Raw genomic sequence first — 24,886 nt, 5'->3', positions numbered from 1 at the left:
AATAACTAAACATTGCTAAGACCCTTTGAGAATTCTTTGAAATGCTACATCCACAGAGGTTATTCTCATTTGTTATTTGACATAAATAACTTAGCAAAAAAAAGAAGCATTAAGTTTACATCAGTCTATGATTAGGGGCTAATATTAAATATGGAAGACACAAAACCATTCTACCTTGGCAGCTTTCCAAATAGTATATGACTGCTAAGGTTAGATAGAATGTTTTATAGCAATTATGAACACAAGTTCTTCATTGAAGAGTTTAAGGAAGATGGATTGCTTGAAGATCTCTTTGTCAAGTACTCATGCAAGAGAAGAAAGAGAAGATAGAGACTGTGGCAGCTTTTATAAGAACTGGAACCTTAGAAAAAGAAAATGAAGGATTAAAAAAAATTTAATTTTGCTCTTTGATATACCATGTGACATCCTTTCTCCCCAAGATACTGCCCGCAAAGTATACATTATCCTTTTGCTGGGGGAAGATATGCTCACTTAAGTGTTGATTAAAAATGTATTATTTCCCCTGAGAAGCCTACAGCTCTGTTATTTGAGTGTTAGGGAGTGAAGCCCCTGTAATGAGCTAGTTCTCCTTTCTGTGTTGAAGGAGTGCGAATGCTGGACGGAGATGTCACGGACATGGTTGAAGCAAAATCAGTTAGCTTCAACCCCCAGCACGTTCACATTTACAGTGCCAGCTGGGGCCCAGATGATGATGGCAAGACTGTGGACGGACCAGCCCCCCTCACCCGGCAAGCCTTTGAAAACGGCGTTAGAATGGTAGGTTTTAAAAGCATGGAGGCTTATACTGTGTGGATGGGTGATGATGATTATATGAAGAATCTATGGGTTTCTAGCCACAGTCTAGAGACTCGGATGGAGCTTTTAGGCTGAGCCAGCAGTAGGCTAATGGAAAGAGGTGGTGAACATTTAGGACTGTGAATTATTTCTGTTCTGCTAAGGAACTAAGAGCTAGAGAGTTTCTTCTGAAAAGAACAGAGGTATATTACGGTGCTTAAATTCTTTCAAAGGAAATACATTAATACATTAATCTTGCATTCAGAGAAATAAATTCTTAGGACTGTGAAATCGAGTGAAGATATTTAACACTCTCCAGGTAGTGTTAATAGATGCCCATCAGGGCATCTCCCTTTTTTATGTAGTTTCCCTAGTTTCTCTCACCTCTGACACAGGACAGTATTATGTGTGTTCTAGCTCCCAGTCTCTACAACCAAGTTGTAGAGATAATGCATTGTTATTTTCCTTAATTATACCAACAAAATTGACCACTCTCCCCCCAAAAACTTACCATATAATCTAATGTAATAAAATGTCTATTTCAAATTGTAGATCTTAAGAAATCTTGTCTTACTGAAATTAAATTTAAAATATAACGATACTAGTCTTTGTAATCATGAAAGGAGGAGAGCTCCACCAGAAGTAATGCCTTTTTCTGATGAATAGACCTTTGGGTGATTTAAAGCATACATTTAGTCTTGTTCATTTAAGGCCGTTATTAATCTGGCCTAGCCTCCCTCTTCCTCCGCCTTTCTTTGACTCCTTGTAGTGTAGACGTGCTGCACTCCTATCCATCAGCACAGACTGCTTTCCTTGTTCTTCCTGCATAGCTCTGTGCCCCATCTCCAAGTCCTACTACTGTAAGCCAAATGCTGTTTGACCATCAAGCCCCAGCTAGAAAAAGTTTACTTCTTCCCAGAAGCCTTCTCACTGCCCAAACTAGAATTAAATATAAGCAGCCCCTACCTAGGCTTTGTATTCTTACTGGAGTTACATAGCATTCTTATCATATTGTGTTTTATATCAGAGTCAGTTCTGGGTCTGTCTTCCTTGCTAAATTGCAAGTTCCTAGAGAGCTGCACTTGTGCCCCTGCACATCTCTATGGGCTTTGCAAAACCTAGACAGTGCATTGAATTCTATTGAGTATTCAATAAAAGTTGTTGGATCAAATTTAATTTACTAAAAATGATGCTAACCACAGGGTTGCTGAATATCTAGCTCAGATATTTACAGTGGAATGCACTGTTGATTAATATAATGTTGCCGCTGGAGTAAAAATAATAATGATTTCCCACATCTTTGTCGGATTTTCTTGGGGTTTTAATAGAAGGCTGAGCTAAGCTCTCTTCTAATTATTCGGAAATAGACTCGAGGAGAAAATTATATGCCTATTTTGTAGGTACTTCCTAGCTGAATGATAGTTCAGGTTTGGCTAAGACATTCACTTTTTTAGCTGTCAATTTTCAGCTCCATATATTAGAGGCTTTTAAACCATAGAATAAGGTTTTAACTCATTGTTTACAAGTTTCTTTCAAGGTACCTAATAGCAAATGAATATATTCTGTGTAATCTGGTGATTTCATGACTGAAGCCATGGACTAAAAATTCCTGTTATCTCTCTCTGTTTTCAATAGAATGATCATTCAAATTAAGTAAACCAAGCTTTGTTCATATTTAATCATGAAATTGTATGTTTATGGCTCTTATAATGAAGAGCTATCTGGGCTTTCTCATTAATCTGAAAATACTTAAATCAGTAATACACATAACCTCATGAATGAGAAAATATATATATATATATATATAAAGAATGTCCCATATTGTTTTTCTGGCATAGGGCTAGTAGGTGTGTCATTGAATCAGAAGACATGAACCAACAACTTTCAAATTTATTTTTGCTGCGGAATCTTTCTTTCAGTGGAAATCTTAACCGGCAGCTTAGTGTGTAAAAAATTTAACATGTGGTGCTTTGGCTAAAAGAAGAGGAAAAAGGGGTTGAGATTAGAAATAAAATCATCTCAGAAAATTATTCAAATACATAGGAAGATTATATTTAGAAATAATTTGGAGGAAATTTGCTTTATACTCATTAATAATTATGAGAGTAACCTCTGCCTATTGTAACAGATTATACACAAATGAGTGTACAAATGAACTTAATAATAGATTTCTCCACCCAACTGGGTAACCACTGTTAAGAGTATAGGCTACACGTTTCCATGCTCTTGTGCATATTAACATGCAAACAGGGATTATAGACTTCTACACATTGCTATTTGCACCTAACGGTCTACCATGGGCATCCTTCCAGGGCAACCCCTAAGAATAGAACTCATTTATTTTATTTGCTTCAAATTTTTTAGAGTATACCATAATTAATTCAACATTCCATTGAAAATGTTTCAGGGTTTTACTTAGGGAAAAAAAAGGAATTCAGTTTTTAATCAAACCATTTGTTTTTAGAGTAGAGGTAGTAACGAAAGAAATAACTATCAATAAGAATACATTGTTTTTTGGTTCATAGCACCGCACATCTAAATATGGAAAAACACTGGTGATGCATTTAAATGTCATGAAGTCAACAAGATACTGTTTTTGGGTGTTTAATATAAACAGGCTTTGGGGTTAGGCTAGGATTGAGCCCAATATTTGCCATTTACTTCTCTGTAACCTTGTATAGATCAAATTACCTCTCTGCTTCCGTTATCTCATGTAAGTTAGGGCACTAACAGTATTCACAGAGATGTAGTAAGTGTGAAATTAGATGATAATGCATATAAAGCAACTAGTATAGTACCTGAAATATAAACACATTTTATTTTTCAGAGAAAAGATGATGTCCTTCTACAAAACTTTAGATTTTTCCTCAGTCCATCATCCTTCTCTCCTATACTATTTCCACATTGCAGAGTTCAAGATGATTCCCCATTAAGTTACCTTTTGGGATAGCTTAAAAATAATATGATGCAGATCAGGTGCAGCAGTTAACACCTGTAATCCCAGCACTTTGGGAGGCCAAGGAGGGTGGATCACCGAAGGTCAGGAGTTTGAGACCAGCCTGGCCAACATGGCAAAAACCCATCTTTACTACTAAAAGTACAAAAATTAGCAAGACCTGGTTGCAGGCACCTGTAATCTCAGCTATTCGGGAGGCTGAGGCAGGAGAGTCACTTGAGAGGTTGCAGTGAGCCGAGATTACACCACTGCACTTCAGCCTGGGTGACAGAGTGAGGCTCTGTCTCAATAAAAAATAGTCGTATGATGTAAGTCAACATAGCCTTCCTGAGCTCTGTAGTGTCATTTATTTTGTTCTTTCTGTGTCTGTACACACCTTCAATTTCACTTGCTTTAAAAGCGTATCTTCAATTTCAGTGAAATAACCTCTGGATACATAAATTCTGTCTAGTTATCCATGTTTGTAGCCCTGCATTTTGTTTGTATGTTCCCAAAGGATGTTTCTCTAAATATCTATTAATATATAATTTAATATTTTAAGCAGTATATTTCTCCTTCCCAGATTAAAGAAATCTTTACTTTGTTTTGAGGCATCACGTGAGACAGTAAACTTTATATTTGATAGTATTCTCATTTATATTTTTGTATCATACACATTGTCAAAGACAAAGAAAATAATTGAATAAAAACTTAATACAATATTAGATTATAGGGTACAACAGAGAAATACAGAAGTGATTTACTGACTGAATTACTTAAGAAATGAAGAAATAAATAACTGATAAAATAATTCCTTCAGTTAGCTAGCTGAAAACCTACGCAGCAGCCTAACATCACTCTGGCCTATTGGGGTTTTAACCATGTCACCTACAAACATGTAAGAATTGGAATTTATTTATTCGTGATATTAAATTTAGTGAGGTCCCACTTTCTATATACTGTAGATAAAGGGGTGAAAAAGACATCTGCATTTTACATGTAATACATAAAAGTTCCTACATTCTAGCAGTAAGACAGGAAACAAGGATAGAAACAATCAAGACTACTTCGGAGGATACGTGTATGAATGAAAGTAAACTGATTTCTGCCGAAGGAAAGTACAGCTGCCTTAGTTAGGGAGGACAGAGCATCCTCTTTGAGGAGGTGATATTTGAACAGAGACGTAAATGATAACAAGCCAGTCGTGTGGAGAACTATTATATGCAGAAGGAACAGAAAGAGCAAAGAACCGGAGGTAGGGAAAGATTTCGATGTATTTCCAGAACACAGTACTAATTTAGGTGTTGGGAGCAAGGTGGAACAGAAAAAGGGCAGAGGGAGACGTGTTGGAGGGGAAGGCGGGGGCCAGCTCAGCAGGGCTTTCTAAATCATGGCAGGCGTGTTCTGTTACAGGAAGCCATGAGAGACTTTAAACAGAGTTGTGGCCTGACCTTATGCAATTTTTAAAGATCACTGCTGTGTAAACAGTAACTGTATGTGGGGTGACAGATGAAGAGGCAAGACTGGAAGACTGAAGTGGTCCGGGAGAATGCTGAACCAGGGTAGCAGCAGCATCAAAGACCACAGAGAAGATGAGGCACCAGTAGAGAAGCCTAAGTCTCAAGAGAGATTTTCACAGAGGAAATAAATACATTTTGCTCAGGGAGTCCAAGTATTGATTGCATCCATTCTTTCTGCAAGCTTATCAAAAAATGTAGCAAATACCGAATTCCAAAATGCTTCCTGTTTGTTTACTGTAAGATAAGAATTTGGCTCAAAGACTTTAAGGAAATCAGAATTGATTCAATTTACAGCCCTTTTAGAATTAATGTGACAAAATTATATTAGAGAAACTATGTTAAACAAACAGTTGACAACTTGCTTTCTCCTAAGGAATGTATTTTATTTGATGCTAAGTAGCTATAAAATTCAGTGCAAGAGTTAAGAGTTATGTAATTTGAGCTGCATACAATTCATAATAGCAACATTAACATTTAACATTTTGTCCAGTTTATTATACTATAGTCATCTTCTAGGCCTTAAAATAAATGATAACATTTCATCTTCACGGTCATCTCAAAAGATAGGTACTGTTCTTTCTCTCTTTTTTTTTTTTTTTTTTTTTTTTTTTGAGACAGAGTCTTCTTGTGTCGCCAGGTGCCTGGCTGGAGTGCAGTGGCGTGATCTCGGCTTACTGCAACTTCGACCTCCTGGGTTCAAGCAATTCTCCTGCCTCAGCCTCTGTCAAGTAGCTGGGACTACAGGCACGCACCAACACGCCCAGCTGATTTTTGTATTTTAGTAGAGATGCTATGTTGGCAAGGATGGTCTCGATCTCTTGACCTTGTGATCCGCCCACCTTGGCCTCCCAAAGTGCTGGGATTACAGGTGTGAGCCACCGCACCAGGCCGGTACTGTTCTTTCTAATTTATAGAGAGGGGAAACAGAAATTCAGCATAGCTAAAGAAGACAAAACACAGGCTTCAAAGAAATCTAGTAACTCCTGTTACATGTTGTTTCTATTTTATTTGGCACATCTGACCTTCCACCTTTATCTGTGACCACATACTCTAGCTTCTCTTCTGTTACTGTGGTAAATTAATTGTTCATCTTCTATGTAAGGCTACCTCCTCCATTTGTTCACTGGACCTCATCCCATGTTGCCCCATCAAAGACCTGCCTCAAAAAATTATTTTATCATCAAAATTTCTCTCTCAACTCTGTTATTACCATCAATATACATTTGTACTGTTCATCCTCCTGTCTTAAAAGAACAAGATGAGACTCCCTCTTTGGTCTTTTTAAAAATAGTTTCAACTTTATTTTAGATTCAGGGGTCCTAGTGCAGTTTTGCTACATGGATGAATTGCGTGATGCTGAGGCTTACCCAGGTAGTGAGTATAGTACCCAGCAGATGGTTTTTCAACCCATCCACCCCTTCCTCTCTCCTTTCCCCATTCCTGCAATGATGTTCATGAGTACCCAGTGTTTAGCTCCCACTCATAAGGAAGAACATGCAATATTTTATTTTCAGTCCCTGTGTTAATTTGCTTAGGATGATGGCCTCCGTCTACATCCATGTTGCTGCAAAGGACATGGTTTCATTCTTCTTCATGACTGTGTAGTATTGCATGGTGTATGTATACCACATTTTCTTTATCCAATCCACCACTGATTGGGCACCTAGGCTGATTCCATGTCTTTGCTATTGTGACTAGTGCTGCAGTAAACATAAGAGTGTTTGTGTCTTTTTGGTAGAACAATTTATTTGCTTGTGGGTATATACCCGATCATGGAATTGCTAGGCTGATTGGTAGCTCTGTTTTCTTTGAGAAATCTCCAGCCTTCTTTCCACAGATGGTATCCCACTGTGGTTTTGATTTGCATTTCTCTAATTATTAGTGACATGGAGAATTTTTTCATGTTTGTTGTCTGCATGTGTGTCTTCTGTTGAGAAGTGTCTGTTCATGTCTTTTGCACGTTGCTTAATCAGATTGTCTTTTGCTTGTTGAATTATTTAAGTTCCTTATAGATTCTGGATATTAGACTTTTGTGGGATGTGTAGTTTGTGAGTATTTTCTCCCGTTCTGTCGGTTATCTGTTTATTGATAGTTTCTTTTGCTGTGCAGGAGCTTCTTAGTTTAATTAGATCCAACTTGTCAACTTTTGTTTCTGTTATAGTTGCTTTTGAGAACTTGGTCTCAAATTCTTTCCCAAGGCCCATTTCCAGAATGGCATTTCCTTGATTTTCCTCTAGGATTCTTATAGTTTGACTTCTTACATTAAAATGTTTAATCCATCCTGAGGTAATTTTTGTACATGGTGAATGGTAGGGGTCCAGTTTCATTCTTCTGTATAAGGCTAGCCAGTTATCCCAGCACCATTTGTTGAATAAGGAGCCCTTTCTCTGTTGCTATTTTTTTGTCGGCTTTGTTGAAAATCAGATTGCTGTAGATGTGCGGCTTTATTTCTTGATACTCTTGTTATGTTCTCTTGGTCTACATGTCTGTTTCTGTACCAATACTATGCTGTTTTGGTTACTATAGCCTTTTAGTATAGTTTTTGCTTAGGATCACTTTGGCCAAAGGACTCTTTTTTTGGTTCCATGTGAATTTTTGAATAGTTTTTACTAGTTCTGTGAAAAAAAAAAAAATGACATTGGTAATTTGATAGGAAAAGCATTGAATCGAAAGATTTCTCTGGGCATTATGGCCGCTTTAACAATATTAATTCATGAGCATAAAATGCATTTTTCATTTGTTTGTGTCATCTTTGATTTAGCAGTGTTTTCTAACTCTTCTTGAAGACATATTTCACCTCCTTGTTTAGACATAGCCTTAGGTATTTATTGTGTGTCTGTGGATTACGGGTTTTTTTTTTTTTAATTGAGGTGAAATTCACTCTGTCACCCACACTGGAGTACAGTCACGTAATCTCAGCTCACTGAAACCTCTGCCTCCTGGGTTCAGATGATTCTCCTGCATTAGCCTCCCAAGTGCTTGGACTACAGGTGTGTACGACCATGCCCAGCTAATTTTTGTATTTTCAGTAGAGATGATGTTTCTTGTTGGCCAGGCTGGTCTCAAACTCCTGACCTCAGGTGATCCAGCCACTTTGGCCTCCCAAATTGCTGGGATTACAGTTGTGAACCACCACATCTGGCTGGATTGCATTTTTTATTTGTCTCTCAACTTGAACATTATTGGTATATAGAAATGCTGCTGATTTTCATACATCGATTTTATATCTTGGAACTTCACTGAAGTTGTTTATCGGTTTCAGGAGTCTTTCAGTGGAGTCTTTAGAGGATTTTCCAGGTATAGAATCCTATCGTCAGCAAAAAGAAATAGTTTGACTTCTTTTCCTATTTAGATGCTTTTTAACTTCTTTCTCTTGTCTGATTGCTCTGGCAAGGACTTCCATTACTGTATTGAATAGGAGTAGTTAAAGTGGGCAACCCTGTCTTGTTCCATTTCTCAAGGGGAATGGTTCCAGCTTCTGACTATTTGGTATGGTATTGGCTGTGAGTTTGTCATAGATGGCTCTTACTATTTTGAGGTAAGTTCCATTGATGCCTAGTCTGTTGAGGGTTTTTATCATGAAGGGTTGTTGGATTACATTGAAATCTTTTTCTGTCTCTGTTGAGTTAATCATGTAGTTTTTGCTTTTAATTATGTTTATGTGGTAAATCACATTTATCACTTTGCATACGTTGAACAAGCCTTGCATCCCAACTTGATCATGGTGTATTAGCTTTGATGTGTTGGCAGATTCGGTTTTTCTCCTCCCTAACACTGCCTCCGTTCTCCTTTTTCCCCTTTGGAATTAAATTCCCTGAAGCCACTGTCCCTGCTTGCCATCCTTTAACTTTCTTATTTCATTATCTCTTAGAGCCACTGCCTCAGGACTCCACCCCTGCAATCCATTGCAGCTGCTTTTGTCAAGGTCACAGTGACCTCTGTATACAAAACTCACTGCTTCTCTGAGCTCTCATCTAACTTGTTTTTTAAAAAGGCTTCCTGGTTTCCCCTATAAACAGTATAACACACACATACCCTGGCCCTTCACAATCCCTTCTTTGCAATTATTGTACCTCTTTCTATTGATTATTTCTACTTATCTAATTATCTCTTTAATGCTTGTTCTACTGTATCCCAAATACCCACAACAGTATCTGGTACTCAACAGCGGTTTAGTGAAGAAAGGATAAATGAATGAATGAATGTATGAATGACTTCCATGCCAATTTGCTGCATGTACTGAGCTAATTTACTTAAAGATCACACTGGCATTGTTTTTGCTTAATATTCTAGAAATAAGTTATAAACGTACATGGTATAGTATGGTGGTTAAAGTACCCAGACCCTGGATTTGCAAATATGAATTCCAGTACTTTCTATCATGTTCAAGTTAATTAGCCTCTATGAGGATCATTTTGCTTCTCTATTAAAATGGAGCTAAATGCTAATAAATGCTTTATAGTAATGTTTGAGGATTATATGATTAATTCCTGTGAAATGTTCAGCAGAGCTCCTATAACAATGTAAAGTCTCTAAATATGTTACAAATCTTAATTATTATTATTATTTAAAATGGGCAGAGATAATAAAAACAAAATACTGATTAATCATGCAAAGTATAAAAAATTTTATTGTTCTAAATCTCATGTTGCTGAATAATCCTGATAGAAGGTAATCATATAATCTTGAGATTATTATAAACGAATGGCCTATAGAAGTGGGAAAAATACCTAAGACAATATTTTCTAAAGCATATGGCAGAAACCACTAATTTAATAAAATACTAAGCAAAGGGGTTGGGGATAGAGAGATTTTACTGTCAAGTATACTTAAGAAACACCACTTATTACATGCTCCTTTTGAAGATTTAAAAGCATATTAAGGCCAGGCATGGTGGCTCATACCTGTAATCCCAGCACTTTAGGAGGCCGAGGCAGACAGATTGCCTGAGGTCAGGAGTTCGAGACCAGCCTGACCAACATGGTGAAACCCTGTCTCTACTAAAAATACAGAAGTTAGCTGGGTGTGGTGGTGGGCGCCTGTAGTCCCAGGTACTCGGGAGGCTGAGGCAGGAGAATGGCTTGAACTCGGGAGGCAGAGGTTGCAGTGAGCCAAGATCACACCTTTAATTCTAGCCTGGGTGACGAGAGCAGAAACTGTCAGGAAAAACAAAACAAAACATATTTAGGGCTCTGAGGAGCCTGAAGTTAAAAAAATGCATTTAACCAAGATTCTCAACTTTAACTACATAGAAGCTTTTCTTTTTATTACTTTTTTGGATTGCTTTTAAATTTAATTTTTTTTTAAATTTGCAAAATTACTTTGTGAAATTCACCTAAAGTCATTAGGCTTCTAGAGTCAGAACAATGGAACTAGAAATAGTATGAGTGGTTAATTCTATCCACATTTGTGTAGTCCGTCACGTGTTGGAAGCACTCCCGTTTACCCAACCTCCCTTCCTAAAACCTGAGATTTCTTTCATTCCTCATGCTAGTCGTCTAGTAAGTCTTGCATGTACTGTTTCCTAAAACCTTATGAAATTTGTCTTCTTATTCTCACAGTTAGAAACAACATCTCTTGTACAGACCTCCACAGTAGCCTACTTCCCAAACTTCCCAGCTTCAGCTTCAACTTTCAATTCTGCCTGAATACTGCAGTCAATGAAGTATTTTCATATGCAAATCTTGTCATTTTTTTTCCTCTTTAAAACTGATCACTGCTCCTTATGACTGACAAGGAACATCCTAGGCTTCTTAGTAGAGCATGTAGGTTCCCTTGAAGGTTTTTTTCTCAGTTTTGCCTGGGTCTCAGAATTGAACTTGTACATGTCATCTCAGAAAAGAACGGTTTAAAAGTTTGTCTCATTCAGACTTACATAGCTGCATTTACCATGGTGAGCCTTTGGCTTGGCTCCTTGGCGTTGACTGGCATAGCGTTCTCTCAGGGAACATTCTTGGCTTCATTTTCCCAGTCATTCCTAAATAGGAAAATTATTTTCTAATACAAGTGAGTGAGTTGACAGTGTTTGAGCTGTAGATGACCCCAGCTTTTGTGTCAGAATAGGAAGCTAAGACCCTAAAGTTTTCTATGATTGATTCTTTCTTCATTCATTTATTCCTGGTTGCATTAAGGAGACATTCACTGGGGGGTTATAATATTCCAGGAACTTTTCTAGATGGTAGGGAAAGATGAATAGCACTCAGCCGTTGTCTTTGGGGAGCTCACTGTATAATGATGAATAAATGTTCTAAATAAAGTACAAGCAAAACTCCCAAAGTCTCTTCAGTTTACAGAATCTGGTAAGCTAGGGCAGAATAAACAGCCCACAATAAGAATACTTATTATAGCACAGTCTAGTTGCCTTGGAATCATCTTTTTTGCCCCATTTGGATTATTAAACTTTAATAACACTTGGTGCAATCGATATTCATCAGCAGGTGTCTAATATTGATATCATTTCACAACTTCCTGACAAGTGTGTTTAGTAACATTTTTAGAAAAAGAAAAAAAAACTTGAATCTTTTTCATAATTAGAAAAGCCTATTTAAGTTTACCCGTATTCCCATTATTTTTTTACTCAAGAAATATTTTTTAAGGCTGGGTGCAATGACTCACGCCTGTTATAGCAGACTCTGGGAGGCCGAGGCAGGTGGATCACTTGAAGTCAGGAGTTTTAGACCAGCCTGGCCTACATGGTAAAACCCCATCTCTACTATAATACAAAAATTAGCCAGGCATGGTGGCACATGCCTGTAATCCCAGCTACTCAGGAGGCTGAGGCAGGGGGATCACTTGAACCTGGGAGGCTGATGTTTCAGTGAGCTGAGCTTGGGCCCCTGAACTCCGGCCTGAGCTACAGAGCAAGACTCCATCACACACAAAAAAGAGAAATATTCTTAAGTACCCACTATATGCCAAGCACTGGTTTGGCATTTATCTTAGTCTTTTTTTCTGGAGAAATCATGCAGTTTTTTTGTAGATATTTTAGGAGCACAGCTTAAAGGGTTTGCTTTGTCATTTTATCTACAAGTATACTTTGAAGTTCAAGTCATTTTTCTTTGATCTTCTTCAGCTTAGTAGTGTCAATTAAAGCTTTCCAATGAATTCTACCAGAACAGAGCCATTGTCTAGGATGCTCAAGAAGAGTCAGTGCCATGAGAATCATTGGCCCCTTCTCTGTTGAAGCTGTGGACCATCCTCACTCTATTGTGTTTAGGGTCCAGATGGAAACCAAGACATTTGATAGACGTCTATTGGCATATGTCTGACTGTTTAATCCCTTAGGAAGACTGTGATTACTATTTTCCCTTCCCATTATCAGTTGCCTTTTCAATTCACCAGATTCTAAAGCTGATGGCATGTGTGGAGGGTTTGCTAAAAGCAAAGATTTCTTGTACATACACACAAGTGAACATACACCTATTTCCCCACCCTTAAATTAAAGGCATATGTTCACCAGGAGGGGAGAGAAGAGGTATAATGATCTTATGTAATAAAGCAGTAATAGTAATCGTAATAAACTTAACCGGTCCCATCCAAGAGGGATATGTTTTTGTCTGATATGCACCCAGCTGTAGCAGGATTGGTACCAGCTTGCATTTTAATAAATGACAGATTGCTGTTAAACTAGTTGGCAAATGTAAAACTTTGGAATAATATATAGCTAGGCAGAAAGAGAAGGGAGCTTATTTAAAAATTGGTTCCACTTAATGAAAATTGACTTTAACTGGGATTTGCTTTAGAATTTCTCCCTCAAGATTTAACTACATCCTGATGGAATTCTGTGTATTTAGAACATTAACAAAGCTAAGACATGGTTTGCCAACTGTACCCAATATAATATCCATTTTGGAAACAAAGAATGTATGTTTTTCATAAATACATGTGTGGTTTCACATTATTTAATTGCACAAAGTTATCTGACATCCAAGAATCAAATTTTGGTTACTATATTAATGTGAACTGTTGTGCATTTTTATGGAGAGGAACACAAATCTATTCTAACCTTGTGAGGTGCAGTTTTAAATTTTTATTACCATCTTGTTTTCAATTTTAGTTTACAGGTCCATTAGTAACTGTGTGGGCAGTTTAAACCAACGTTTGCAAATCCTATTCTAAATCCCTCTGTTAGACTATTCTGCTCCTAGATTGATCAGTTATCAACAACAGTCCTTTGTCCTTTTGGTCTGGCTGGTTCTGTTTGTAGTTACTGCCGGGCTATCTGCGAGGTAAGCGAACCCCTCCTCATAAGGGTGCTTTAGTTTAGCATGGATGTCCCTGTTAAGGGAAAATTCAAAATCATATAGGGATTAAATTAGGTCAAGTTCAGGTCTCTCCTAATCTTTAATTGCTATGATTCTAAACATAGATTCCAGAAAGTTGATAGGGAGAAAAGACAGATCAGTTTTCTTCAACGTAACATGGCAGAAATGGGAAAAGCAAAACCACTTTGTAATAAGCAAGGGCCCATTGAACTCACTTGAGAATATCAAATGATTTTAAAGAATACAGGGCTTAGACAGCAGATTTGTTTTTCCACTTCACCTGAGCTTGCATTCCTCACCTCATGTTTGATGAAGACAGTCAAACCTAATAGTTAACTGTGAACATTATTCTAATTATAACACCTGTAGCCAGTTGAAGTAGACATGGGCATGAGCCTCACAGGAACACTCAGCTTATTGGTTTGTAAACTGAGTCTTGGCAAAGTAAGGCAACATGGCGAGTAAGAAGCATGACCGTGGCACTTTTTGCTACCATGGTCTGTGCAATAGACATTCCTGTCGAGTGGGTCGCGTGGGCCCATCTGTACACACTCAGCTCCCAGTCAACCGTAGCTGAACCGTGGTCACAAAAGTGAGCACTGCAACAAAGATCTCTCTCTTCTCTGAGTTCCTGGAGAATTGATCATCCAGGCAACTGATCTGGCATCTCCCTGAACCCCACTGTGTGGTCTGTTCTCTTCCTCTTCATCCTTGGACGGGGCCTGCAATGGTATAGAGAGTCTCTATCTTGCCCGATTTGGTTACTGTCTAGCTATTTCACCTGAGACAAGTTATCAGCGCTTCTGTTTCCCAGAGACTTGCTTTGCAGAGCGATGTTGAAGGCTGAATGACATTGCACATGTGAAGTGTCCAGTCTTGTAGTGGGCTTCTTTTCAAAGAAAGGGCCACATTGAATGGATCTTTAAGGATCCCCAAATAGTCACTACAGAGTCTTGTAAATAATGTGAGCCTGATAACAGCTGTAATTTTCTCTAAAGCGTCATTTGTTTTAATTAAAACAGGATTGTGTTCATGAGTAGGAAATGGAGAGGGCTGATCTTCTCTATTTCAGAAACTCGAAACTCTATTTAGAGTTACTCTGTGGTGTAAGATTATTCATATCGTACAGGCATGTGACACAGTTCAGGCCCCATGCTGGGCTCTCGGCAAGGGTAGCTTTACCCTTGCAGACTTGAGCTGGCGCTTGGAGTCACTTCACAGTGAGAAATTTCATAAACTAGAGCTAACTTAGAGAAGAGTATGAACTTTTCATTATTGCTGGAATATTCTATCCTCTTTTCAAAGTGCCTGTCCAAATATTTACAGTAAGTTCCTTTCATACCTCTGTCGATAATAAATGTGTTTATTCTCTGTGAAAGGAATTTTTCACATTTTACCTCTTCCATATAACATTTAAAGGTGATATACATTTCTGAGCATTTCAGCATTGGTGATCCATATTAACATTGGAAATGTCCTTCTCAGTTTCATAAACTTGGCACTCCTGAAAGGCTGAGCAGGGTTCTGCCTTGACTCTGGGATGAACCAAGTTGTAAAAAGTTTTGGCAGGTGTGAGAATAGCTTTCCTTCTCCCAAAAATGGGGATACTGAGATGGTGGATGTACCCAGAACAGCTGTGTGGGTGCTAGGCATTATTGATTGTAGTTGTTTCAGAGAGCATATGAGATGTACATTTATTTTCTTAGCTGCTTGGAGTGAGGAATTGAGAAACCTAGTCTGCCTGCCCGTCTTTCCAGCCAGTGTGAGATGCCCCCACACAATGGGAAAACAGCTTGTACAGGGGCTCAAAGCGTGGAGGATGCAGGAGCGACCAGAATTGAATCGCCTCAGTCTTGCTGAGGCAACTGTGAGTCAGATGAGATGAGGCCTGAGAAAAAAACAGAACTGACCGATATCAATTGACCACAGATGGACTATGAAAGAAGATAATTATTTGGGAATTGTTGATTGGCAAATCAGATCATGCAGAAGGGAAGGTGGTGGTTTTTTTTTTTTTTTTTTTTTTTTTTTTAATTTTCTCGAATCCACCACTGTTAAGCATGTTTTCCTAAACAAGTTGTTAAGTATTTTTAGGTACACCTAGTGTCAGTACTAGTCAGGGGAAATCAGCACTGGATGAGGCAAGACTGGGTGCATTCTGATCCCATTCCTGCCTCTGGTAACTGGCTCTGGTAACTTTATTTCCTTAGTTTCCTTACGTAGGAATGTAGAATTATACTAAATGAACCTTTTACGTGTCCAACTTTATGTAATATCCACAGGACATTATTCAGCTCCAAAATTTTACTATTCGAAGTTCCTGAATATACCTAATATCTAAAGGTTAATTGAAATAGAATTCTTTGTATGCCAGCATATTTATTTCCATTGGTAAACTCACCCAGTTTTTACTTCTTCACAGATACTCTAATCTTTCTCCATGTAAGACTGCTTTTCTTCTTCCAGTTATGCTGTAAAAATAGAGTAAAAGAAATCTACACAATGTTTATATTGTTGTCAAGAGCCAAGGATCATACCAACTTGTACACTGTTGTGATAAAGTTAAAAAGCTGTGTTAAGTGCATAAGCTCGCAGTGTCAATCAACCCTTAGGAAGAAAGGGCATCTCTGATAAGGAGATTGAATCTACTAAGCCGTTAGTGGGTTGATGCTCTACCAAATTTATATTCTAGTAGATATGGTGGATAAGTAACTCAATTTTTTTCTTTCTATTCACACAATAAACATAAAATTAGCTAATTATAGGGAACCTGAGTGTAGGCAAGTTCTATATTTGCAGCACTGATTCATTGTCCTTGACACTTGTCTTTGACCACCTTACTGACCATTTCCTAGTGTCACTTTAGAAAACTGACCTGAAGTCCCTAAATTCAATGCAACATGCTGTCCGTTCATGGAGTAGGACTTGAACAATATCATGAAAAGACCCTAAAAGTAGCTTATAAATGACATTTAAAATTTTGTCATTTGCAACTGATCCTGTCATTATTGGGCTCTCTATTTTTTTGAAAGTGAAGTTGACTGCATTTGATAAGCTCAGGAAGCATCTAAAATGGATTTTCATTTGTGAATGGTAAAACTAATGTGATTGCTAATAACTGCATCTGATAATTTCAGTGCATCATTAAAAAGTCAAAAGAACATAAAAAATATACTGGCTTAGTGACCTATTGTGTACACAGAAAATCATAATACAGACTACCTGGTATGGGGTTGAGAAGATAGATTGGTGAGGTTGAGACAGGGAGTGAAGTCACACCACAGAAGAAATGGCAAGAAGACAGAAATGAGCAGAAATAGGTTACTATTCACAAAAGCCTTCTTTGCTCCAGTTTTCTCACTAGAGAAATAGAAAATAACTGCATTTGTATTTCTCACCTCTCTTATAAGCCATCCTTTGTGTGTTTGAGTAGCATAGAATGTGAATGATGAATATCATCTTGTACGATGTTCTTTGGAAGCCGGTCTGTGGATGTTTAGACAACTCTTCCTCGGAGTCCCTCTTAGGGTGCATGGGCAGGGCTGGCAGCTGACAGGCTAAAGCAGGTGCATAAAGATGGAGACCAGTAGCAGGGCCAGGAACTGGGCTGTGAGAAGCGCAGGACATCAATCAGCAGGTGCTGGTAGAGGGCACTCACTGGTTGTTGGCTGGTTGCTGAGATCAGCTTTAGGGAGCTGTTGCTTTCCATTGGTAAGCATTTTCAATCCTGGAATTTTTGCTTGGAAGCAAGTGGAATTAATGAACTGTTTACTTAAATCACCAAACAAATAAAGCATAATTAATGACAGTTTGCTTTAAAATACGTATAATAGTATATGTCTCTGTTTACCTTAGTTATTCTGAGAGCACAATTATGAATTATTCTAAGTGTAGAAGCAGAACAAGAGAAATCTAGATACTCTCTACATTGAACAGAACATCTCATATTGTCTCATTCAAGTTACTTGCAGGTTTTTTGAGGGGCTGGACCACCTTATTCCCTGAGTCTAACTCAATTCCATATAATTAATTTTCCTAACCTCTGCTCCATTTTACTTGGATGAACTGATTGAAAAAACAAGTCTGGGGCTTAAATAAGCTCTTATCCTGTAGATGTCTTAATACACATTTACCATGACTACGTTATCTCTGTGCATCACAAAGAACACTTTTTCCCATCAAGTTATACCAGTTTAGTCTGTTTCTAACAATAGGATAAGTGTTATCAGAAAGTTATTTAAATTGCTCAAAGAAGCAATATGTTTTAGAATTCTGGAACAAATGTTTTGGGTGAGTGCCACAAAAAACAATAGTTTTTAAAGGGGGTTTTGGTGGTGTTTTTGAGGTTTTTAAATTCTGGTTTTTTGTTTTGTGTTGTTCATCTTTATGTTTCTAGACGAATGTGTTTCTTTCAATGAACCCTGTTCAATAAAGCAACAAAATTTATTTCAGAAATGCTAGTCAGAATGTCCTTGAGCTTTAAAAATAGGAACAGTTCTTTATTTCTTAGATACCAAGTAATTAGTAGTAAGTGTCCTTTTCTCTCTCCAACTTCTTCTCTTTATCCCTGAATGTCCCTTTATCCAGGGAATATGGAGGATGGAATCACCATGGCATATGGAAGAGCTTACAGAGAGAACTGTGCTCTTTTCTTCCCAAGAGGAGGAATATCAAAAAAGATGGGGAGAGGAATGGCAAGGGGCTCTGATAAGCTGGGCATTGAGGCGGTGCCTGGACGACATCACGAATGAAGTGCCGAAGTTGTTTTATTGTGTCTCTTCAAGTCGGCATATATGGATCCAGAGGTTCTAATCAGACCCAAGGTCTTGACCTCTTGTCTCTACCACATCCTAGTTATATGCTTAATGTTATTACTTAATGTTATCAATTACTCATTACTTAATTACTTACTCATTACTTACTCATTACTTAATGTTATCAGTTATGAGTAATTACTTACTCATTACTTAATGTTATCAGTTTTCTAATCTGGAACAATCCATTTAATACTGTCTGCTTTGCTGGTGTTGCTCTCGATTTTGCTCTAAATTATCTAATAATATGTGAAAACTTCTAGCACGGAATCTAGCCACATATTCATATATATTATATGTTACTCCTTTTTAAATGACAAGAAACTTATATCAATTATTCAGGGTCTTTTAAAAATACTTACTAAGCAATATAGGAGAAGAAAAGTAATACTAAAATATCAAATAAAACTTCACTGCACTGACTAAAAAGTAATCACACCATTTTAAAGAAAGAAATTTAGTTTCATCATACTCTAATGTTCTCAAAATGTGGCTCGGAGTGTATGATTTAATTGGTAATCCAGCATAAAGTGACCTTTACTGACCTTCTGAGCCACAGGAAATCCAATTCTTTTCTGTCCTTTAATAATAATGCCTATAGGGTAATACAAATTGATTTTCATAGGGCATTCATGAGAAAAAAATATGCACATTTAGTTACAAAGAGAGTATTTACAGGTTGTTCAAATGGATCCTGCATGGATTCCACAATATATTTCGCCTTAAGTTAACTAACTTTTAACTGAACACTCAATTAAATTGAAGGGGTTTTTCTTTTTTTGCCATGCAAAGCCATATTTAAATAGCCAGTTGCAACCACACTGCCTCACCAAGCTAGCAAATATCATCATTGCCCACACTTAAGATTATTTTCTCTTCATGGTACTCCGTGCCCTCCCCCTTCCCCCTGCATCTCACATTAAGACTTAATTCTTACATTACTTTTTTGGGGGGAGAAATGTCCAGATTTTTAGTTTTTTGCCACGTTTTGGTTTCTGGATATTTCATATGAATGGCAACCCCCTGTGCCTCTGTAGGAAATGTATCTTTGAATTGCTGGTTGTTTAGGATTAACCCCGTAGATGTTTAGCTGCTCTCTTGAATTGATGGGCATTTCCAGTCCATAAATTCAGGCTGTGTATTTCTGGGACTTCAATCATAAACCATACTCACAGGAATAAAGGTCAGATTGCCTCATGGGTGGAATGATGGCAGCCTCTGTGTTCTGTGGCAGAGCACACAGAATCCAACGAGGGGCAGGCCACTGTTCTCTTCCTCCCTCCTCCTGACAGTCAGCCTGGGCTCCTGGAACAAAACACCACAGACTCGGTGGCTTACCAGAGGTCCTCAGTGGTTTTGACCCCAGAGACCGGTTTCATGGAAGTCAGTTTTTTCATGGAACGGGGGATTGGGAGGTGATTCAAGCATATTACATTCATTGTGCACTTTATTTCTCTTAGTATTACATTGTAATGCAAAATGAAATTATACGACTCACCATAATGTAGAATCACGGGAGCCCTGAGCTTGTTTTCTTGCAACTAAACAGTCCCGTTTAGGGGTGATGGAAAACAGTCATAGATCATCAGGCATTAGATTCTCATAAGAAATGCACAACCTAGATCCCTCACACGCACAGTTCATACGAGGGTTCAAACTCCTATGAGAATCTAATGCCAGAGCTGATTTGACAGGAAGTGGAGCTCAGTCAGTAAGTGAATGATGGTGAGTGGCTGTTAATACAAATGAAGCTTTGCTTGCCCGCCCACCACCCACCTCCTTCTGTTCATGGCCGGGTTCCTAACAAGCCACAGACCGATTTCCTTTGGGGACCTCTGGCTTAAACAAGGGAAATTCGTTGTCTTACAGTTCTGGAGGCTGGGAGGCTGGAAGTCCAAGATCACGATGCCTGGACAATCGGGTCCTGGCTCTCCTTGGCTTGCAGGTGGCCACCTTCTGGCTGTGTCTTCACATGGCCTTCCCTCTTTGCCCACACCCTGAGACAGAGACAGACAGACACACACACACACACACACACACACATACACACACACACACACACAGAGAGAGAGAGAGAGAGAGAGAGAGAGAGAGAGAGAGAACACTACAGAGCCAGAGAGAGCTCTGGTGTCTCTTCCTCTGTTTATAAGGACACCAGTCCTGTGGGGCCCCATACTTATGACCTCATTTAAGCTTAATTGCCTCACTGAAAAGCCTTCTTCCAAATAAAGTCACTTTGCTCTTCAGGGCCAGCATATGACTCTGGGGGAATGCAATGCCATCCATGGCACACCTTCAGGACAATTCCAGTGTCTCCCGTTTAACCCTTAAGATCTCTTCTTCCCTTCTCTTCACGAGCTCTATGCATGCAGACACTGACTCTACTCCCAGGTCCACTGGCTTCTGATGAGATTTGGCCAATGGGGAACATTGGCAAGAAATTGGGAGTGTAAGAGGAGGAGACTGAGGGCTCAGGTATGCATTCACCTGCCCCCAGCCTGTAGGGCCCACACAGGCTCGCGTGTCCCCTGACTGCCTTCTGTTAGCCACCCTGTCTCCAGCTCCATTGGCTCCCCTCTCTCTCTGTGCCCCTTCAGGCCTGGGAATGGTTATTGACCCCACACTGTCTTTCAAGGTTTTCCTTCACCATGCTCGGTTATAAAATAATGCCCTCAAATTATCTGTTCAATACAAGGACATCACCTCTGTCTGGAAGGGACACTTTCAGGGCAGCAGCACCCTACTGTCCTCTCAACTCAGGACTCTCTCAACCCAGTGAATCCCCAAAGAGCCCCTTAGCAATGCCATTGCCCCTCCTTAGTGGTGTCTTCTATGCGTGCTGCTGGAAAAGAATGACCTGTGTTCACACTTCTGAGGGAGTCCCCCCTCAGGGTGGGATTGCGGGGAACTTGGGGGTTCAAAACTACATCCTGCCCTTAAGGGCAAGGCATGCATCCATTCTTTATCAGTTGTAATCCTACCACCAAGTCTAGAAAGAACTTGAGGACTGCTCTGCTCTTACATCCCAAGGCCAGGCTTCAATGAAGACATGGGCGATTTGGCCAGAAAGGGTGCAATAATGATTAGCCTTCTTTTTGCCCGAAAGAAGTCTGTTGTAAGGATTAATAGCTCAGGGTGTGGCTCTAGTCAGTTTTCAAGGTCTGGCATTTTCTTTTTTTTGTTTGTTTGAAGACAGTCTTTCTCTGAGCTCTGTTGCCCAAGCTGGAGTGCAATGCTGTGACCATAGCTCACTGTAGTCTCGAACTCCTGAGCTCAAGTGATCCTCTTGCCCAGCCTCTCTAGAAGCCAGGAACACAGACATATGGCACCATGCCCAACTAATTTTTTATTTTTTTCTTAGAGACAAGGTCTCGCTATGTTGCTCAGGCTTGTTTCTTAAGTGCTGGGATTACAGGCGTGAGCCACTGCACCCAGCCCCTTAGTGAGCAATTCTGAGAGACTAAGTTTGCTGTCTATAAAATGATGATAATGTAAACTCGGATTGTGCAGAATAATGTTTGTAGAGTGGTTGACGCATAGAAGGTTTTTTAGAAATGTTAGCCTCTGTCGTTTTTAGTACAACCAGTGGATCTTCTATGGGTAAAACCCCTTTTGGCCACAACATAAAATGATCTTTTAAGAATTGAATCTGTGTTTTCCCTCTTAGTAGAGGAATTAATGTTTTTATTTATTTATTTTTATTTTTGGGGGGGAGTAGTTATCTTGTTTATTCATATTAACTTCTGTGAAATGAAAGCAATATAAATTATAATTCAGAATTTTTATGTGGGTGAAATAAAGTGTTGAATATAGAAGCTCTAGATTATTATGAAATAAGATATTACAGTATTTAATACTGATAAGATAAATTTAAAAGAACTTAGTTATTTTTTAAGGCATTTTAGACAAAAGGCACAAATGTGTTTATTATTTAATGGAGCCATATTTCCTTCAGCCTGAATTCTGTATTTGATCGTTCAGTTTTCTTTTTGAAGAATTAATTCTTTTTTTATTTTTATAAAAGTAATACATGGTCATGGAAGATTGACATAAAAAAAGAAAATAAAAATCTTTTCTGATCTTACCATAGAGGATAACTTCAATTACATTGTCACTTTATAGTATGCATCTAAATTTATGTGTACAGCCTTCTGTATATATACCTTTTTTGTCTTGCTCTTTTTTTTTTTTTTTTTTTTTTTTTTTGAGATGGAGTCTCACTCTCTCGCCCAGGCTGGAGTGCAGTGGCACAAACTTGGCTTACAGCAACCTGTATCTCCCAGGGTCAAGCGATTTTTCTTGCCTTAGCCTCCAAAGTAGCTGGGATAACAGGCGTGCACCACCACACCTGGCTATTTTTTTTTATTATTATTATTTCTAGTAGAGACGGGGTTTCACTATGTTGGCCAGGCTGGTCTCGAACTCCTAACTTTGTGATCTGCCTGCCTCAACCTCCCAAAGTGCTGAGATCACAGGTGTGAGCTGCCATGTCCAATCCCCCCACCCCCCCCCCCCTTTTTTTTTTTAAGCTACGGGATCTTGTTCTGTCACTCAAGCTGGAGTGCAGTGGAGCAGTCATAACTCACTGTAGCCTCGAACTCTTGGCTCCAAGCAGTCCTTCCACCTCAGCCTCCAAAGTAGCTGAGACTAAAAGCATACACCACCACACCCAGCTATTTGCTTTTAGTTTTTTGTTAATATGTGGTCTCTCCCTATTGCCGAGGCTGGTCTCTAACTACTGGCCTCAGATTATCCTCCTGCCTTAGCCTCCCAAAGCACCAGGATTACCGGTGTTGATCACTATGTGGAGTCTATACACATTTTTTCCTAAACTGAGATTGCTGTATCATTTTGTATCCTATGTTTATAACTACATTGTCACAAAACTGTTTTCTAAATATTTTCTTATTAAATATTTTTAAAATCAAGTTACTTGTTAAAGATAGTTTAATTGAATTTGATACATGGGCACACTGTCATAATTTTACATACATATATACACATGTGCTTGTGCTTGCTTGTACAATATATGCTTTTCATCGTTTTGTGGGTCTTTGTCATCTGTTGTGGTGCTGTTTAAATCAGGTGGGTTTTTGCACAGTCTCATATGTGCTCTGTTGATCCATCAGGTGAGGCCCAGTGGGACCCTGAGTTTTGCCTGTAACACAGCCCCTCAGTGTCTGATAGAGAGAGAACATATTGATGATAATGAGTTAGAGCGTTCTTTCATTCCATTTGGTATGGCGTTCTGTCTCTGAGGTCTGGAAATGAGTTTGTCACCGTGGTTTCTCAGTCTGACCACCCCCACCATAGCAATGCATAATCCCTCCTAGAGATTAACATAGCATCGAACAAAATTCTCAATTTGTGATGGCTTTGTGATTTCTGCACCTTTCTCTATGTATCATGAATATTTTGATGGGACATTGAGGGATGGTAAACCAGGCCCAGCTGTCTAGCAGCAATAGCACCTGAAAGTTTATCCCCTTCTCTCTTCTTGACTATTCCCAATTCCTGGGTAATCATAAAGCACTTTTTCCAAGTTCAAGGACAAAAAGAAATGAATGTTCAGGTCTATCAAATCATGTCATAAATATTCTGTTCCTTGAGGATTCAAGGTCTGGAAGAGTTTATCACAGATACTCCAGATTTGTTGTCTCTTTTGCTTTGGCTTTTTCCAGAAATTCTAAGACAGCATCACCCAAATGCTTTTCCTTCCACCTGGTGACCAGAAAATTAGGGCCTAGAAGGTAAAGTCTCCACCATCACCTGCTTTTTGACTTGAGTTTTCACTTCCTCAAACACAATGATGGATTCGACCTAGATGTCCTCCGATGTGCCTTCTAGCTTTAAAATTGTAACATTTCTTAGGGATTCAGCTATAGCTATTCCCAGAAATACTCTTTATTTTGGCTTAATTCTCTGTTTTCTCCTGAAGACATCATTTCACATGTATGTCTGTATTCTACTTTGCTTCTGTTTCTTATTATTGAGGACTTTCAGAAATTCTTTTTTTTTTTTTCTTTTTTTTTTTTTTTTTAGCTAGAGCCTTACTCTGTCACCCAAGCTGGAGTACAATGACATGACCTTGGCTCAGGGCAATCTGCAACCTCTGCCTACTGGGTTCAAGCGATGTTCATGCCTCAGCCTATTGAGTAGCTGGGATTACAGGTGTGCACCACCATGCCTGGCTAATTGTCGTATTTTCAGTAGAGATGGGGTTTTCCCATGTTGGACAGGCTGGTCTTGAACTCCTGACCTCGGGTGATCTGCCCACCTCAGCCTCCCAAAATGCTCAGATTACATGCATGAGCCACCAAACAAGAAATTACTTCAGTTATTTTTAGCTACCAGGTTTTGGCGTGAAGAATGTGACACTGTCTTCTACCATTCTAAGAAAATGTTAATAGATCTGCGGTCACATATGTTTGGAAAAATTACATTACACTGTGTTCTGCTCTTAGAATTTTGCAATAAGCATTCATTTATTAAAAGTTCTTAGAGGTTTTGCAATAAAGAGGCTCACTTAGTTTTGTTTAACTCAGGGATTCGCAAACA

General features: G+C 38.8%; 1 protein-coding gene across 5 annotated transcripts in view; it reads left to right on the top strand.

Annotated features, from left to right (window-relative positions):
• Positions 1-24,886, top strand: part of PCSK5 (proprotein convertase subtilisin/kexin type 5) — a 467,438-nt gene that overhangs the window by 179,607 nt on the left and 262,945 nt on the right. For all 5 annotated transcript variants that reach the window (XM_074394654.1, XM_074394653.1, XM_074394655.1 and 2 more), the window contains one exon: positions 605-777. In XM_074394654.1, the coding sequence (XP_074250755.1) occupies positions 605-777 (173 nt within the window). The remainder of the gene's footprint in view (positions 1-604; positions 778-24,886) is intronic.

The sequence above is a fragment of the Saimiri boliviensis genome, chromosome 2 (genome assembly GCF_048565385.1).
Source record: "Saimiri boliviensis isolate mSaiBol1 chromosome 2, mSaiBol1.pri, whole genome shotgun sequence".
Taxonomy (NCBI): domain Eukaryota; kingdom Metazoa; phylum Chordata; class Mammalia; order Primates; family Cebidae; genus Saimiri; species Saimiri boliviensis.
This window is presented reverse-complemented; position numbering and strand designations above follow the sequence as displayed.